The sequence below is a fragment of the Gopherus flavomarginatus genome, chromosome 3, assembly GCF_025201925.1.
Source record: "Gopherus flavomarginatus isolate rGopFla2 chromosome 3, rGopFla2.mat.asm, whole genome shotgun sequence".
Taxonomy (NCBI): Eukaryota; Metazoa; Chordata; order Testudines; family Testudinidae; genus Gopherus; species Gopherus flavomarginatus.
In genome coordinates, this window is record NC_066619.1 from 162,243,441 (window position 1) to 162,260,203 (window position 16,763).

Sequence of the window (16,763 nt, forward strand, 5' to 3'; positions counted from 1 at the left end):
GCCTGCCTTGTGCAGGAGGTCAGACTAGATGATCAGATTGGTCCCTTCTGACCTATGAGTCTATGAGTCTATGAGTCTATGAGTCTATGAACTTCGGTAGAATACCCCACCAGGAAAGCGCACACACACACACTCATTCTCTTGGTGTGTATGTTCTTTTCTAAAAATTCCAGTAGCTTAAAGCAACAGGAAAGTTTAAAATCTTTTTGTACATAAGTGGATGAGTTATTTCTTGATTGTATTTTAGCATCTTTCCATATGCACTGTAACTAATGACACAAGTTTATTGGATGCAAACTAAAATCTGAGGCACCTCAGTTGTTTGCAAATGCTCTTTTTGGACTGCTGCCTGATCTTTAGATTATATATTAATTATATTGATTATGTAAGAATCCCCAGTGATCACTTGAGGGTTAACAGGTTCTTGCCCCAAGTATTATTTAAACTATTATATAGTTGGGAACCCCGATGCGCACAGTTGCAACACTCATACTATAGGATCTTTTATATTTACAAATAGAGTGTATTAATACTTAGTAAGTTAGATAGCGATACTACAGAATGTACATCTGCACATCCATACACTCACAGCATCCCTTGCAGAACAACCTGATATGTTAGCCACCATATTCCTCATCACCGTCACCTTCGTCATCATTACCAGTGACCATCATTCTGGCACCTCCCAAGGACTACATCTTCCCCTACTGTCCCTAGGCTGGGATGCCACTTTTATAATATGTTACGCTAATGCCACTAAGTTTGATGCATATTCAGTAGGGGATTTTCCCCTTTTCCTCATTTGTATTTACTCACCTTACTGATTTGGAGTGTCTTTTCCCTATAGGCTAGCATATCAATTCTTTTAACTTATTATTATACATGTCAGTTCGTTACCATGGCCCTTTTGTGATTAGGTATCACATTTGTTATTTCTGTCCTAACCGGTTATTTCGGTGCTTTCCAAGTTGTGGTGTACCTGTTAAGTTTATAAGGGTATGAACTTAGGAAAGCCCCTGCGCCAGCCTATATGTGGCCCTTATATGGACCTTATGCTTTAGTTCATCTCGGTGAAAGGTCCCAAACATATATATGCTAACTTGGATTTAGCTCAACATACAGGATGTGGCCCGTAGGTCTCTTGTGTTACATCCAAAATAAACTCTAATAGAAATCCATACTCCTGTTATAATAAAACAGTCAAACCCATAAGAAAATAAGAAACTGATAAGAAAAGAGCTATAGGCAAGCAAGCAGGCTAGCCTGAGATGTATCTCGTGTACCTGTTATGTACGTCGCTTTGCTGCCGGGACGCTATTGTGGTTGCCTCGTGTACCTGCGGTCAGAACTTCCCCTTAAACTTTGTTTTCAGCTCCCCAAATACTTGGGGTTTTCCGCTGGGCCATTTATCTATGCAAAGTTCATCTGTGCAAAGTGTATAGGCCTCAAGCCTTATGCTGGCTTGCTAAGCTAATGTCTTACAGGACACAGGCTGGTAGGTGTTTTGCATTACTGCTGAATGTAATGCAAAGCAGTGAATATTGATAAAGGCGAGCTAGCCCAAGCCTGCAAGCTGCTTTATGCAGGCAGATCTGAGTATGTGGGGAGACCCCAGGAAAGAAAAAGAGCCTGTGTGTTTCTAAAGGTGGGAAAAGTGCATATACCCTGACATTTTAAGCCTTTTGTTTTCTTAATCAGGTGAATCTGAAAGTTAAACATGTGGAATATGACACGTTTTATATCCCAGAGATTTCCAACTTGGTGGACATCCAAGAAGACTATCTTATGTGGTTCTTGCATCAAGCAGGAATGGTAAGGGATTTTAATGAGTTACAAAATTGCTGTCCATCTTCACCTCTTCAGTGCTATTTATAAATTTCAGTATCCCTACTAATAATGATTGTTCGTTGGTGTAAGACATTGAACACTGGAGCATATGTGGGTAAGCCGTCTTTGATTTAAGTACTTACTAGCTTGATGAGGATAACTTAAAACAATGCCATCAGAAGAATAAAGCTACCAAATATATATTTAATGTCTCCTAAATGATCTCTGAAATTCACTAACGTGGTGTTATGCCTTCAGCTTAATTCAATCACTGTTTAACTTGATCCTCTTAGTTGAATCAGAACCTCAGGAACCAGCTCATATATAATAAAAATATAACTTCTACCCTTAACTTCCAGGCAGTGTTGTTGTAGTTGTGTTGGTCCCAAGATATTAAAGAGACAAGGTGGGTGAGATGATAGCTTTTATTGGACCAACTTCTGGTGTTGGGAGAAATAAGCTTTCGAGCCACACAGAGCTCTTCTTCTGTTCTGGGAGAAGAGGTCTGTGTGGCTCAAAAAATTGTTTCTCTCAGCAACAGAATTTGGCCCAATAAAAGATATCACCTCACCCACCTCTTCACCCTTTACTTCTATCATTTAGGAAGGTATTATTGGCTATATAATGCAGCTCCTTAAAAGTAAACATTGTCATGCCAATGAGCAGGGCACTGAACTGGGGCTCAGGAAATCAGGTTCTATTCCAGGCTCTTCTAGTAACCTGGTGGGTGATCTTGGGAAAGTTCCTTCATCATTTGGTTCCTCAGTTTCCCCATCTCCAAAAATGAAGGTAATGATATTTGCCTCCTTTGTAAACCACTTTGAAAACTGTGAATCGAGAATGTGATATAGACGCTAGGGATTGTTAGTCTTAATAATGACTATGACCAAAATTTTGAAGGAGAGAGAACAAAAATATCAAGGGAGGCCACAATAATAAAAGATGGTTGTGACTAAGAGTTGTTTATCTACTTTTATGGACAATAAAGACTACACTGTACCGGACAAGCTGTGACACCCCCTTTCAGTCGTATGGTAATACTGTACTATCCTATGCTTGTTTTAGCCAAAGTGATGAGATGTGATCAGAGCAATACGGCAGCTCTCTAATAGTAAAACTTAGTTAGTTGATTGAAAAGCTGGTTAAAGGGATAAATGTGTTAAATGAAAATTGTAGCATTTGGTAACTGACCGAACTTAATGTTGTCACAGTTGTGGGCTTAAAACAGTACCTATTTGTTTGAGTCCCATTAGCAATGCTAGAGATGAAGTAATAAGAAGTTAATGAGTTGATTTTGTTGATTTTTTTGGAGGTGAAATTCACCCCTGTGCATAGGGTTAGCTCAAGGCTTATGGACCACTTGGGATTTAAGTGGGGCCTTGCTGGCATATAAGCCTTGACGTGGCCCTCTGCTCAGAAGTGAAACTCACTATGTCTCTCTTTCTCCAAGAGGAAGAAGCTGGGATTTTCATCCCAGAAGATACGAGGTTCAGAGGAGTTGGATCTCCTCTTAACTGTCCTTCTGAAAAAGCAAGACATGGAATATCGAACCAAAAGAATTAACCTTTTTTTCCTCTTCTCTCTTTCCACAGAAAGTAAGACCATCTATCATGCAGGTAAAAAAAAATAAAAATTGATGACTCTTCTCTTTACAAGTGCTTGTCCAAGTTGCAAACAGCAACTGAAATGTCCCTTTCTTCCTTCTAGGATGCTGTGACACTCTGTTCTTATCCTTTCATCTTCGATGCTCAAGCCAAGACCAAAATGTTACAGACCGATGCTGAACTACAGATGCAGGTAGCCAGCTCTCCTCTCTTTCACTTTGCCTGTCCCTAGTCTTCTCTTCTGCCTTCCCTCACATACTTAGGTGTAGTTTGCTAATCGTTCATATACAGGCAGTATTTCATCATTAGTGTAGTTATGTGCCATCTCGTGACGATTAACTCGCTGAAGGGCCTCTTGCTACTGGATTCCACTGAGGCACTGCTGAAGTCCTTATTGTGCAATAATCCTTTATGTAAATAGAGCTATTTCGCTAGGCAAGGTTCACCATGATCAGAATTGTGATTTGCATCTTGCAATACATTGAACAATGTGATATTTTCATTCTGTTCCACTAAATGGGTGGCATCAAATATGGCTTCTGCCTGGAGATCCTGATGTTGAGTGAGTGATTCTCAAAAACTTAGTGCTGGATTCTATCATAGTATACGTGATCAAGCACCAGTTTGCATCAAATCTGTGGCCACGAGTCAACGTCATGGTCCTCAACTAAACCACACTTGTGCACTCTAGGGAATGGTATCCAGAGCTCTAGTGGAGGACAGTGGCTTGTGGTTGGTCAGGTCTGATACATCCCTTCCAGTAGATGGTAGTGAAGCCGCGTACTATTTAGCTTTCCTCAGTTATCTTTGTGAATGTAAAAACGCTGTATGTGAACAATGAGGTCATTTCCATCGACATTCATTGAGGACCAGGTGGAGAGGGTGGGTGTAGAGAGTCATTAATAATGAGTCACTGGTTAAAATGTAGCACAGGTTGCTAGTGCCCAAAAGTCATTACCATCTGATGCCTGTTATGCGGACTTTGTGAAGAAAGAGTCTAGTTCCTAGCTGACGGGTTCCCACACAATGAAAAACGGTCACCACAGTTGTCACTAGAGGTGACTCTAGTCTCAGTGGTAGGGTTACCATCTTTGAAATGGAAAAAAATAAATAAATTGTCACTCTCAAGACAAGTCTGTCGCAACCTCAACCCCCAACGACAAGGCAACTCCACAACCCACCCATTCTTCAACAGCCACTTACAGCGACTCAAACCCTCTCTCAGACACACACACGGTGCTTTTAGGTGTTGGTGGGCAGACAGCTGCTGTATTTTCAACAGTTTTGGTCTGTTGCTGCTTAAACTGCGGAAGTGAGAATATTGCATTGTCTTTAGCTGGGCACAGAAACTTTTAACATTAGATATCCCAGAGTATTTTGGTGATGATGCAAATCTTTAGACCTACATAAAAAAACCCCCAGCAAATTAGAATTTTTTTTATGTCAACTGGCAAATCCATTAAAAAAAATTTTTTTTTAAATGGATAGGCCGGTCAAATACTGGCCAAATGATAACCCTACTTGGTGCCGAGGCTAATAGCTGAATGATCCAAATAAACTAAACTACCACCTCACTCCTTGAGAAAGTCCTTCCAAGTCATGACCAAGACATGTTGTTTGGGTAGCATGGGACCAGCTTGAACTGCTGTTTCCTATGTTGCATCTGTCCTGTATATTGAGGACTTCAGCCTCCTGGGAGGCAGTTTATTTATGAGCACTGTGCTGCTGTGAAGAGAGTATTTGTAGTGAATCCTCTGGGTCTCACCCTCAGCAGTAATCAGATGGCTGATGCTGGTGGAACAAGAGGCAGAAGGAAGGAATACCAAGGATTGGTCACAGACTAGGGGGTGGTGGTACGACTGTCTCCACTCAGGAAATAAATAGTGCCAGGGTACCCTGCTTTCTTCAGTCTCTCTCTTTTTTGTGCTGCTCTATAGGTGGCGATCAATGGAGCGAATTTGCAAAATGTTTTCATGCTTCTCACTCTGGAGCCTCTGCTGGCCAGAAGCCCTTTCCTAGTTCTTCACGTCCGCAGGAGCAACTTGGTTGGTGATGCTTTGAGGGAGCTGAGCATTCATTCAGACATCGATTTGAAAAAGCCTCTGAAAGTAAGATCCTTCAGGAGTTTTTTCCCTAATCTGCCTTATTTTCCTTGTTTCCTTCTCAATTCTCTTAGAAAATTGTTCCCTCCAATCCCTGCCACCCACACAGTGGGCTCATAATAAGGTATATGGACTCCACCCCGGCTATAACCAGTAGCAGGGCTTCATCTAACCAATGAGGGGATGAGTCTGCCTCCTTCCCGATCAGCAGGCTTTATTGGGACTGGTTGGCTCAATACCTATGGGCTTCTCCCTCATTGTAAAAGGACCAGATAAAGGAAGCCATAGGGAGGGGTTTGGCATCCGTTGTGGAGGGCCCCCTTGATGTGGCTACTGTATGTGTGTGGGTGGGTGGGTGGGGAGGGGGATGTGAGACCAAAGCAAAAACAAACCCCGGAACAAGTATCTTGTTTTTATACAGTGTTAAGCAGTTTCTTGTTGCCATTTTGCAGTAAGAACAAGACTGGGTCACCTAATAAGGAATGTGTTTTATGTCTGAGAAGATGCCACAGAATTCAACAGCTGCTGGTATCAGTCCCCCTAACACTTGTGACCAGGAGAACTGCCCTCTTACTGGGGGCAGGAAGGGGAACAGACAGGAAAGAGGGGGAGCTGTGCTATTACCTGAAGAGCAGCTTATTATTTATGACTTTTCCTTCTCGCGTGAAATGTTGAATCATCCTTTAAAAAAAAAAAAAGTCTTCTTAATCCTTCACTTCCCCCTTTTCCTCCAGCGCCGAAACAGTCCCAGGCCTGGTCTACAGTACGCGTTTAAATCGAATTTAGCAGTGTTAAACCGATTTAACCCTGCCCTCATCCACACAACGAGGCCCTTTATATCGATATAAAGGGTTCTTTAAACCAGTTTCTGTACTCCTCCCTGATGAGAGTAGTAGCGCTGGAATCAGTATTGCCATGTCAGATTAGGGTTAGTGTGGCCGCAAATCGACGGTATTGGCCTCCGGGCAGTATCTCACAGTGCTCCACTGTGACCGCTCTGGAAAGCCATCTGAACTTGGATACAGTGGCCAGGTAAACACGAAAAGCCCCACGAACTTTTGAATTTCATTTCCTGTTTGCCCAGCGTGGAGCGCTGATCAGCACAGGTGGCGATGCAGAAATGACAAAGCATTGAAAAAATCTCCAGACTGTGATAGACAGAGGCCACAGCACAGTGCTGTGTGACAAGCGTAATGGAAAGCCAAAGAATCAAATGGACGCTCATGGAGGGAGGGAGAGAGTACTGAGGGCTCCAGCTATCCCACAGTCCCCGCAATCACCGAAAAGCATTTGCATTCATGGCTGAGCTCCCAATGCCTGAAGGGTCAAAAACATTTTCCTGGGTGTTTCAGGGTATATGTTGTCAATTTACACCCTTTCCCCCTCCCCCCTGAAAGAAAAGGGAAAAAAAAATGTTTCTCGCCTTTTTTCAGTGTCATCCTATGTCTACTGCAAGCTGCTAGTAGACGGGGTGCTGCAGTGCTGAACACCAGCATCCCCTTCCTGATGGTTAGCAGTCATATTGTACCGTCTGCCATCGTCATCATCAGCCCGTGCGTGCTCCTGGCTGGCCTCAGGTGAGGTCGGCCGGGGGCGCCTGGATAAAAATGGGAATGACTCCCGGTCATTCCCAGCAGATGGTACAGAAAGGCTGGTAACCATCCTCATCATAGCAATTGGAGGCTGAGCTCTATCAGCCCCCGCTTTCATGTCTAAAGAAAAGATTCTGTACTGCCTGGACTATCATAGCAGCTGGAGGCTGCCTCCTCCTCATTTTATCTCACTAAAAAGTCAGTGTTTCTTATTCCTGCATTCTTTATTACTTCATCACACAAATGTGGGGACACTGCCACGGTAGCCCAGGAGGGTTAGGGGAGGAGGGAAGCAACAGGTGGGGTTGTTGCAGGGGCACCCCCTAGAATGGCATGCAGCTCATCATTTCTGCGAGATCTCTGGGGCTCTGACACGGAGTGCCTGTGCTCTCTGGTTCTCTAGTACACTTGCCCCATATTGTAGGCAGGACTGACTCTATTTTTAGACAAAACATAAGAAGGGAATGATCCGGGGAGTCATTCCCATTTTTGTCCATGCACCCCCGGCCGACCTCAGCAAGGCCAGCCAGGAGCACCCATGACAGCAGCAGACGGTACAAAACGACTGATACCCGTCATCTCATCGCCAATTTACAAGGGCATGGCAGACGTGCAATAGGGATAGTAACTGTCTACTACCTTGCAAAGGCAAATGAATGCTGCTGTGTAGCACTGCAGTACCACGTCTGTCAGCAGCATCCAGTACACATATGGTGATAATGACAAATTCAAAACGGGCTCCATGGTTACCATGCTATGGCGTCTGCCAGGGCAATCCAGGGAAAAGGTGCGAAATGATTGTCTGCCGTTGCTTTCACGGAGGAAGGATTGAGTGATGACATTTACTCAGAATCACCCGCGACACTGCTTTTGCATTGGGATCTCAACCCAGAATTCCAATGGGCGGTGGAGACTGTGGGAACTATGGGATAGCTATGGGATAGCTACCCACAGTGCAACACTTCGGAAATCGACGCTAGCCTCGGTACATGGATGCACACCACCGAATTAATGTGCTTAGTGTGGCCTCGTGCACTTGACTTTATACAATCTGTTTTACAAAACTGGTTTATGTAAAATCGGAATAATCCTGTAGTGTAGACATACCCCCATTGTTGAAGTCAGCTTTGAATGCTACAGTTATTAATTTGCATGACCTGTGATTAAATCGGATGCCTCTAATCTACAATCACAATCGGTATCCTGATCAGTTACCTGTTTTCACGGCAGGTGATCTTTGATGGCGAGGAGGCTGTTGATGCTGGAGGGGTCACAAAGGAATTCTTTCTCTTGTTGCTAAAAGAACTCCTGAATCCCATCTATGGAATGTTCACCTACTACCCAGAATCGAACCTGCTGTGGTTTTCAGATACGGTGAGTCACTGATCTGTCTGCATTGTTTGCACACACGTGGTACATTGAAGTTAGTGACAAAAGCTATGTGAGAAAGTCAGCTTCCTCTTGTTTTTCTCCCCATGATGCTAATTGATAAGTGTGGAGCAATTGGATGGTGTGTATTCATTACTTGATTCGATAGTTTGGCATCTCAGCTATAAACTGGGGATGTACAAAATCAGACTTCTAATCCAATTTAAATTTCTATGCATCCCCTGCTCTTCATATGATCATAGTCAATGCACTACAATATCTCATTCATGCATTGAGCTTTTTAATGTACAGTGCCAGGGAGCCATGATCTAATCATTAAAATAGTACAGTTACTCTCACTTGCTTACCATTGCAAACAGTGTTTTGAGTGGTGTGGAATGAATGTCAAATATTATACAAGAGACTGTTCACTCTCTCTTCTTGACTGCAAAATTGAAAATTGCATTGTTGGGTAGTTGTTCTGGTATGTGTGGTGCCTTTTTAAAATAATCTGATTATTTTTAAACTTGAAATTTTACAAGCGAGAAGACAGCACGTTACATTTTTGTAACCCACAAATAATATTACACTGCAATTGTTAGCATTAACATTGTGAAAATAGCAAATCAGATGGTGGTAAGAATAATTGTAGTATACACAATGAGAACGACTCATTCAAATGCTTGCAAAGTTTAAAAAATATGTGCAACACTATTTTCACTGATGCACAAATCTCAAACCAAACAGCAGTGAAGACGGACGTGAAATCCAGCAATAGCTACTTGTGTGCTCCTGAACAGTAGTGCAGTTATGCATGACTTTTAAATGAAAAGAGGCTTTGTTGTTTGGATTGAAACATTGTCCTGCAGTATTTGGAATGGAAACACTGTGGCCTGGGAACCTGGCTCTGCTTTTATTAGGATCCAGCTTGAGGGATGTGCAAAAGGCATAATAGATTAAAAGTAATTCGGCTGTAACAATCTAAGGTGGTGATTCGGCTGAGGCTCCAGTCCTGCCGTGAGCTCTGTGTGGACTGGTGGTTCTGCTCGCAGGATTGGAGCCTACAAGTGATATTTTTACATCTGTCCTCTTGAATATCTAGGGCCAGTTCATTAACAATAAAATTATTAATAATGATTTATGGTACCATTTACTGGGTGGGAGGTGTTGTCCAAACAGTCTGGGAGCACAGTCTCGGCTCTGAGGCTCTCACAGTTGAAGGCCAGATTTTCAAAAGAGCTCAGCTTCCGTTGAGGTAACCAACTGCAGTGACTGCATTTTTGGACAGGCCCCACATCTCTATGGGAGCTGCTTGGGGGCTGAAAGTATGAGCCCAAATCGTGATGCTGCAATATGTGTATATCTGCAGGAGGAAGATACATTGGCATTCCATGAAGCTGCACAATGAATTTTGTTCTAACTGTGACTTCCCTGTGTGTTTGAAGTGTTTTGTAGAGCACAACTGGTTTCACTTGATCGGCATAGTATGTGGACTTGCTATATACAACTTCACTGTGGTAGACCTCCATTTCCCGTTGGCCTTGTACAAAAAGTTATTGAATGTGAAGCCCTGCTTGGAAGACTTAAAGGAGCTGTCTCCTACAGAAGGAAGGTATAATGCTGAAGGACTATCTAGGCTGCTGCTCTGACTTCTTCCCCTTCCAGTCCCCACAAGGTGTTCATCTGAGAACAACGTATGTTAAACTGGTTAATGTTAGTTAAATAAATGACCTGCTGACTTGATCAAGTCGTTCATTCTAGGGGCCCTGATCCACCAAAGTGCTTAAGTACATGTTTATTCTAAGCACCCGAGAGGTCCCATTGAAATCAATGTTCCCTCTCACATGCATAAGTGGCTGACTGAATCTGGACCAGAATGGAGTAGAGTCATGGGGGAGGGCTACTTGTCTTTTTGAGCTTTGAGTGGCCATGTAGGCATGTAGTGGGCTGTAGGTGGGGGTTCAAGAGATCTGGGTCCTAGTCTCCGCTCTGCTGATGACCTGCTTGGTGACCTTGGACAAGTGACATCGTCTCTCTCTGCCTCTGTTTCCCCTTTCCAACCTTGGTCTGACTGATCAGTTAAGACTGTAAATTCTCCTCCGTACAAGCTCTGTCATCTGTTCATTGCTTGGCCTGATTTCTGTCGGAGCCACTGTGAGCAACCGTGACGATAACCGGCTAGAAAGGCAGTTAAATGTTCTGGAAAAATGGCTTCTGAACACAAGGAAACTGAAGAGTTACTCCCCAAGCATTGTTTTTTCCAAGCTCTGACAGGTTGCAAAGTTCAGGTCACATGAGATTCTTGGTCTGATTATCATTTGACATCGATTGCTATGTGATTTTTTATTTTTATTTTTTTTAGCTCAGAGTTGAACAGTGTTTAAAAAAAGAATTGATGGGGCAAAGCGAGGGGTCAGGAAGATACAGGAGTCCTGCAGCCACGTTTTGGGAGACATCAATGGGACTCTTAAAAAAGGGGGCTGTGGACGTGCCCCGCCCTTCTGCAGCCATCACGCCTATCTTGTGATCCTTCAGAGCTAGAAATCGAATGCTTTTTCCAAGTACTGGGCCGCTAAACAGGATCCTTGTTCTTGTCAGACACAGACTAGATTGAGAATTTGTAGTGCGGCATTTATTCTATGTATAACAAAGCATGCGTGTATATGGGAATGCAGGTCATTGTGCTCCTTTACGCAACCCAGAATTTCTCTCTATCTTGTCCTGTTACTCTGACTTACATTATTTACTTTCACTGCTGGGGTTTTTCCTTTAAACATAAAGCACAGACAGTATTGCCTCTTGGATGTCTGATTTGTCTCCTTCTCCTCTCTCCCCTGCCTGTCTCATAGGAGTCTTCAGCAGCTTTTAGATTATCCTGGGGATGATGTAGAAGAAACCTTCTGCCTGAACTTCACAGTAAGGCAAATTCATACCATTTCTCAGTGATGTGATTTGTTGTGTGGGTGCCTGCAGAGTCCATAGACATGCACGGGTGCTGTGGGTTAGACCCAAACATGCCCATAAAATACATGCTGTATATTGCAGAAATGTTAAACTTCCTTGCGGGTATTCTACTGTTCTTGTGTATATGGTCAAGAAGACTGCGCTGCTAAGTGGATTAAGGGGGTGCAGTTTTCAAAAGTGCCCAACTTCCATTTTCAGAAATGACCTAGGCACTTAGGAACCTGTGTCTCAGTCACTTTCAGTGAGGTGTAGGCTCCAAAGTCCCTTTTGAAAATGGGACTTTGACTCCAAAGTCACTTGGTTGCTTTTGAAAATGTTTCCCCATACCCATCTTTTTTTTCCCCCTTCCCATAGACTTTAAGGTCAGAAGGGACCATAATGATCATCTAGTCTGACCTCCTGCACACTTCTATCATTCTGTTATTGGTAAACAGTGCAGACTCCTTTTGCGACTTCAAACATTTACAGTGAATAATATTTTACTATTGTGTCAGACCTTCTTTGAGACCAAATGCTGCACTAGGACATTGGCTTTGGCAGACTGAAATAGTGAGACTCCAAAAGATTTTCTCCCAGCCAGTAAATGCAATCGATAACCTCTGCAGTGGGGTGGAAATCCATGAGAGTCTCTCTGGTTTCTCTGCCTGGTCACTCAGTCTGAAGACATGCGCCCAGAGGCACCTCGCTTATTTCAAAGTTACGATACACTGGCAGGCCTCAAGCTGAAATGGTCTCACCTGGAACAGGATGTTCTGGGTAGGCCCTAACTTTACAAGTAGGTGCTTATCACCTTCCTGTTTTATACAGAGTAGTGTTTGGGGTGGAGATGGATGCATTAGTCCAACATCTGAGCGCACCTGTTACTAGCGAGAAGACACGAAAGCTCCTTTCCCAAGGGGCTCTGATATGAGCTAATATGGCCAGGTATTGGGTTGAGTATTGTGAAGAAATCCTTCCCACCTCAGTGTGCTCTGAGAAGGCTATACTTCATCTTGTTTGATAAGGGAGGGCCTTTAAAACAAAGCTGTCTTATAAATCTTGGCTTTAGAGCGAACCAATTCTGGGTCTAATACAGCCACACACAGGTCTGTGCTACCGTTCAGGGTGAGGTCAGGAGGTGATAGCACTGATCACATCCTCCTATAAAATGAACAGTTAAAATAACCTTATATAACTTCCCCCAAGCACTTTTGTGCCTGGTTTCAGGCAAAAGGACATCTTTACTGCTGTGTTGATGCCTTGAAATGGATTCATCATTTTCCCCAAATGGTCTGAAGGAGATCTGTTTTGTGGCTCATTTGTGCTGGCTGGCTAAAAATCTGACCCATAATATTTTATCCATGAGACACTGTAAAATAATAGAAATATGAATGGAGTGCCTATATACTGCTGGCATTCTAGCTCTGTTACAAACACAGACAAAAGTAGCACATCTGACTTATCAAATAGTCTGGTAATCTATTAATGGAGCATCCTGCATTGCCATTATTCAAAGGGGACTTCGTTGGTGCCAATACACATGGCATTGGTTAAATGTAATTTTTAGCGGTTATCAATCTCTTGTTTTTCAACGTGCAATTGGTTCTCTTCCAGGTTTGCATTTGGCCTTGATTGCAAATCATGATCTAAGGGCAAATGTTGAGTATGAAAAATGATGCAAGTATAGAAGGGTGTCTGTGTTTTTTTTTTTATTCTCTCTAACTCGTTGTATCTGTTTTTCCAGCCTCCTTACTCGCCCTTTGTGTCAGTAGCTACGCAGTTTACCTGGAGCGAGTAAAAGAATCCTGCACCCATTCTGCAAGCTTGTAAGGTGACACACACAATGGAAAAACAATCTATTTTTTTTTAACATAGATATGCAGAGAAAGCTATGGCGTGACAGAGCAGAAGAAGCTAATACCAGAAGGAGACAAAATTACTGTGCAGAAGGACAACAGGTGAGTTACTATAATTGAGAAGCCATGGCAACTGAAATGCTTTTTTGGTGATGCCCTACGTCAGTGGGCACCTGGGTGATAATGAACTGAGATGGGATAGATAGTTTAACACAGGGGAAATGTCGGACCAGACTTTGAAAAGATGTCAGGATCCAGTGGGTCCCATTTCGGCACTTAAATAAGTGCCCAGATTTTTATAAGAGCTTAACGTCCTACCACCCATTGTTAAGGCCTGGTGCACGCCCCTCACCCCACCTCACCTGCACTCTCCCTATAAGGCCCTATCCATCACTTGAGCCATTAATGCAGCTGCTAATCTCCCTTTGCAACTGATTATGGGGGAGACCAAATCCGAAAACACGCCTCAAGACTGGAACAGAAGACATAGACATCCATATAAACGGCCCTTCCTAGGGCCTGAGCCAAAGATGACACTCAAAATCGTCCGTTCCTGGGTGGAGGGATTCTCTGCAGAGAAGGCTGCCATTCTGCCTGGTACAGAAGCAGACATCGTATGCCTGCGAGAGAGAGAGAGAATAGTCCCAAACATCCCTGGCATGCATATAGGTACGAATGCTGAATGCAACATTTATGGCAGTACAATACTTGCATGTGATAAAAGCCTGATGAAAAACACTTGTGAAAGACCATAATGTCATGGCTGAACTTGACGAAATAGCAGTAGTTTCTGTTACACGTGAACTTCCACTTGACAGAAAAAACATGCCTTTTCATAGGTGACTTCAACAGTCACTGGACCATCTGGGGACACTCCAGCAATGACGACCATGGGGAAGAAGTTGGTAACTGGGCAGCAACAAACAACCTGACTCTGCTGTATGACCTCCCAGGACTAATCCTCCTTCCAAAGTGCATGATGGAACAAGAGGATATTTCTAGCTCTTGCCACTTCTGAAAATGCAGGTAACTTCAGAAGGGAGGTCATGGCAGCAATCCCAAGATTGTGGCATAGGCCAGTGCAAGTCACAATAGAGGCTGCTGTACAACCCAGGAAAACAAAGTACCTGCCGAGATCCAACCTCAGAAAGGCTGACTGGGAAGACTTTACCCTTGAATTGGATGAATCCATCTGTATTAGTACTCTGACACACAAGAACTCTGAAGAATTTGTCTTGCTGGTGTGGAAGATTGCCCAAAGAACATCCCGAGGGGATTTGGACATTATATGTATGGTCTTTCAGAAGAAACCCACCAACAATATAAAAGATATTCAGAATTGACGACTCGATGAAGAAACCATTGGGCTTGGGGAAAGGCTTGTGAGAGAGATGAGAAAGGAGTGGCGCAACTGCTGGAGGTAGATGGTTGAAACAACAAACCTGTGGCACAATAGCAAAAAAGCATGAACCACCCTTCACAAGGTGAACCCAGATGGACAACAACCAAAGCACATTGCCACAGTCTGTCCCAACCAAGTGACACACCAACTCATCCTAAATGGGAACCAAGCCCACAAAACACAGCGTGAAACAAAACAAATCAAGTGGGAGCCTCACTCACTCCTCACAGAAAGCAAAGTCCACAGTGAGCAGCTCAATACTGAGGAGCTCATGATAGCTATGAAAACTCTGAAATGTGTAAAGGCAGCTGGATGTGATGGTGCATCTAATGAACTATTACTACACCTAGGGCACAAGAGCACAGAAGTATCTACCTGATTTCTTTAACTCTCTTGTATGGAGACAGTGCAGACACCCAAGCTGTGGAGCCATATCAAAGTGGTTGCACTACTCAGACCACGTAAAGATGTTAACTATGCACAGTTTACCGTATCCTTACTGTATTACCAGTATCCTTATTTTGCTCAACCTACAAGCTATATAAGCTGATGAATATAACTAGAATAGTTTAGTTGATAACCAAGCTGATTTCTGCCCAGGATGTTTACACTGTGACCAAGTTGTAAGCCTAACTTAATAAATCGAAGATGGCTTTGAAGCCTGCAAAATTACAGGGGTAGTGTTTTTATAAGTCTGTCAGCTGACACTGTAAACCATTGTTCACTTCTTCTGAAATTGGCAAGAATTTAGACCAATAATAAGGTGGTCCAGGTCATCTCCTCTCTGCTCAAGATTTGATGTTTCTCTGTTGAGATGGATAATTAGAAAAGTAAATGGCAAACTCAGCAGAATGTGTTGCCCCAAAGTTCAGTTTTAGCACCCTTGCTGTTTAATGTCTACACAAGTTACCAACCAGAATTCCCTAGTGCGTAAAGATTTATTTATGTGGATGATCTTTGCATTGCCTCCCAATCGGAGAGATTTGAGGACATCAGGCACATTTTAACTGACTCCCTGGGCATATGTCAAGAATACTATTGTGCGAGGTCCCTGAATGTTAGTTTTACCAAGATACAAGTGTGTGCCTTCCATCTGAAACCCCATCAGACCAAGAGAAAAATCCAGATATCGGGGATGGTACAATCTTTGAGCATTATAAATATCCATTGTACCTTGGGGGTCACATTAGACTGAATGTTGACATACAAAGATCACATTCAGAAGCTGAAAAAGGAAAGTGACCTCCAGGAACTGTGTACTTCAAAAAAATTGTGAATACAAAATAGCGAGTTGGTCCCAAAACACTCTGAGCAACCAGTGTTGCCTTGTGTTACTCGCTTGAGCAGTTCTGTACACCATTCTGGTCACACTTTAGCCATGCACACAAAATTGATACTGATCTGAGGCAATCCTCTGGGATCATCACAAGGACTTTGAAACTGACTTGCGGTGATTGCACCACCATCAGTGAGCTCAGTGCTTTCAGTAGGCAGACAAGAGAGACAAAAACAGATGCATGATCCAAGACACTCATTGTATGGACACAATCCACCACTCAAAGAGGCTGATGCCCAGAAAGAGCTGTGCCTCTGAAAATTCCTCACCACAAAATACTACAGTGGAAGGCTACAGAATTACAAAATGGTGAGAGAGGCTAATGATCCTGGAAAACCTGGCTCCTTCAGAACAACTGCCGTCACACACTGACGTAGAAGGAGAACTCTGGTATGCTCTAAAATGAGTAAGAGCTGGAGTGGCAAAGACTGGTAACAGTATGACCCAGGGCTGGTCTACACTACGGGGGAAAATCGATCTTAGATACGCAACTTCAGCTACGTGAATAACGTAGCTGAAGTCGAAGTATCTAAGATCGAATTACTCACTGTCCTCACAGTGCGGGATCGATGTCCGCGGCTCCCCTTGTCAATTCCGCAACTCCGTTCGGGTTGGTGGAGTTACGGAATCGATATAAGCTTGTTCGGGGATCGATATATCGCGTCTAGATGAGACGCGATATATCGATCCCCGAGCAATCGATTGCTACACGCCGATACGGCGGGTAGTGAAG

The 16,763-nt window shown here is 43.4% G+C and overlaps 1 protein-coding gene across 3 annotated transcripts in view; it reads left to right on the plus strand.

The window, feature by feature from the left end:
* Window positions 1-16,763, plus strand: part of HERC3 (HECT and RLD domain containing E3 ubiquitin protein ligase 3) — a 112,886-nt gene that overhangs the window by 66,237 nt on the left and 29,886 nt on the right. For all 3 annotated transcript variants that reach the window (XM_050943993.1, XM_050943990.1, XM_050943992.1), the window contains exons 15-22: window positions 1,699-1,812; window positions 3,420-3,443; window positions 3,535-3,624; window positions 5,369-5,539; window positions 8,356-8,499; window positions 9,939-10,105; window positions 11,343-11,409; window positions 13,312-13,394. In XM_050943993.1, coding sequence (XP_050799950.1) covers window positions 1,699-1,812; window positions 3,420-3,443; window positions 3,535-3,624; window positions 5,369-5,539; window positions 8,356-8,499; window positions 9,939-10,105; window positions 11,343-11,409; window positions 13,312-13,394 — 860 coding nt within the window. The remainder of the gene's footprint in view (window positions 1-1,698; window positions 1,813-3,419; window positions 3,444-3,534; window positions 3,625-5,368; window positions 5,540-8,355; window positions 8,500-9,938; window positions 10,106-11,342; window positions 11,410-13,311; window positions 13,395-16,763) is intronic.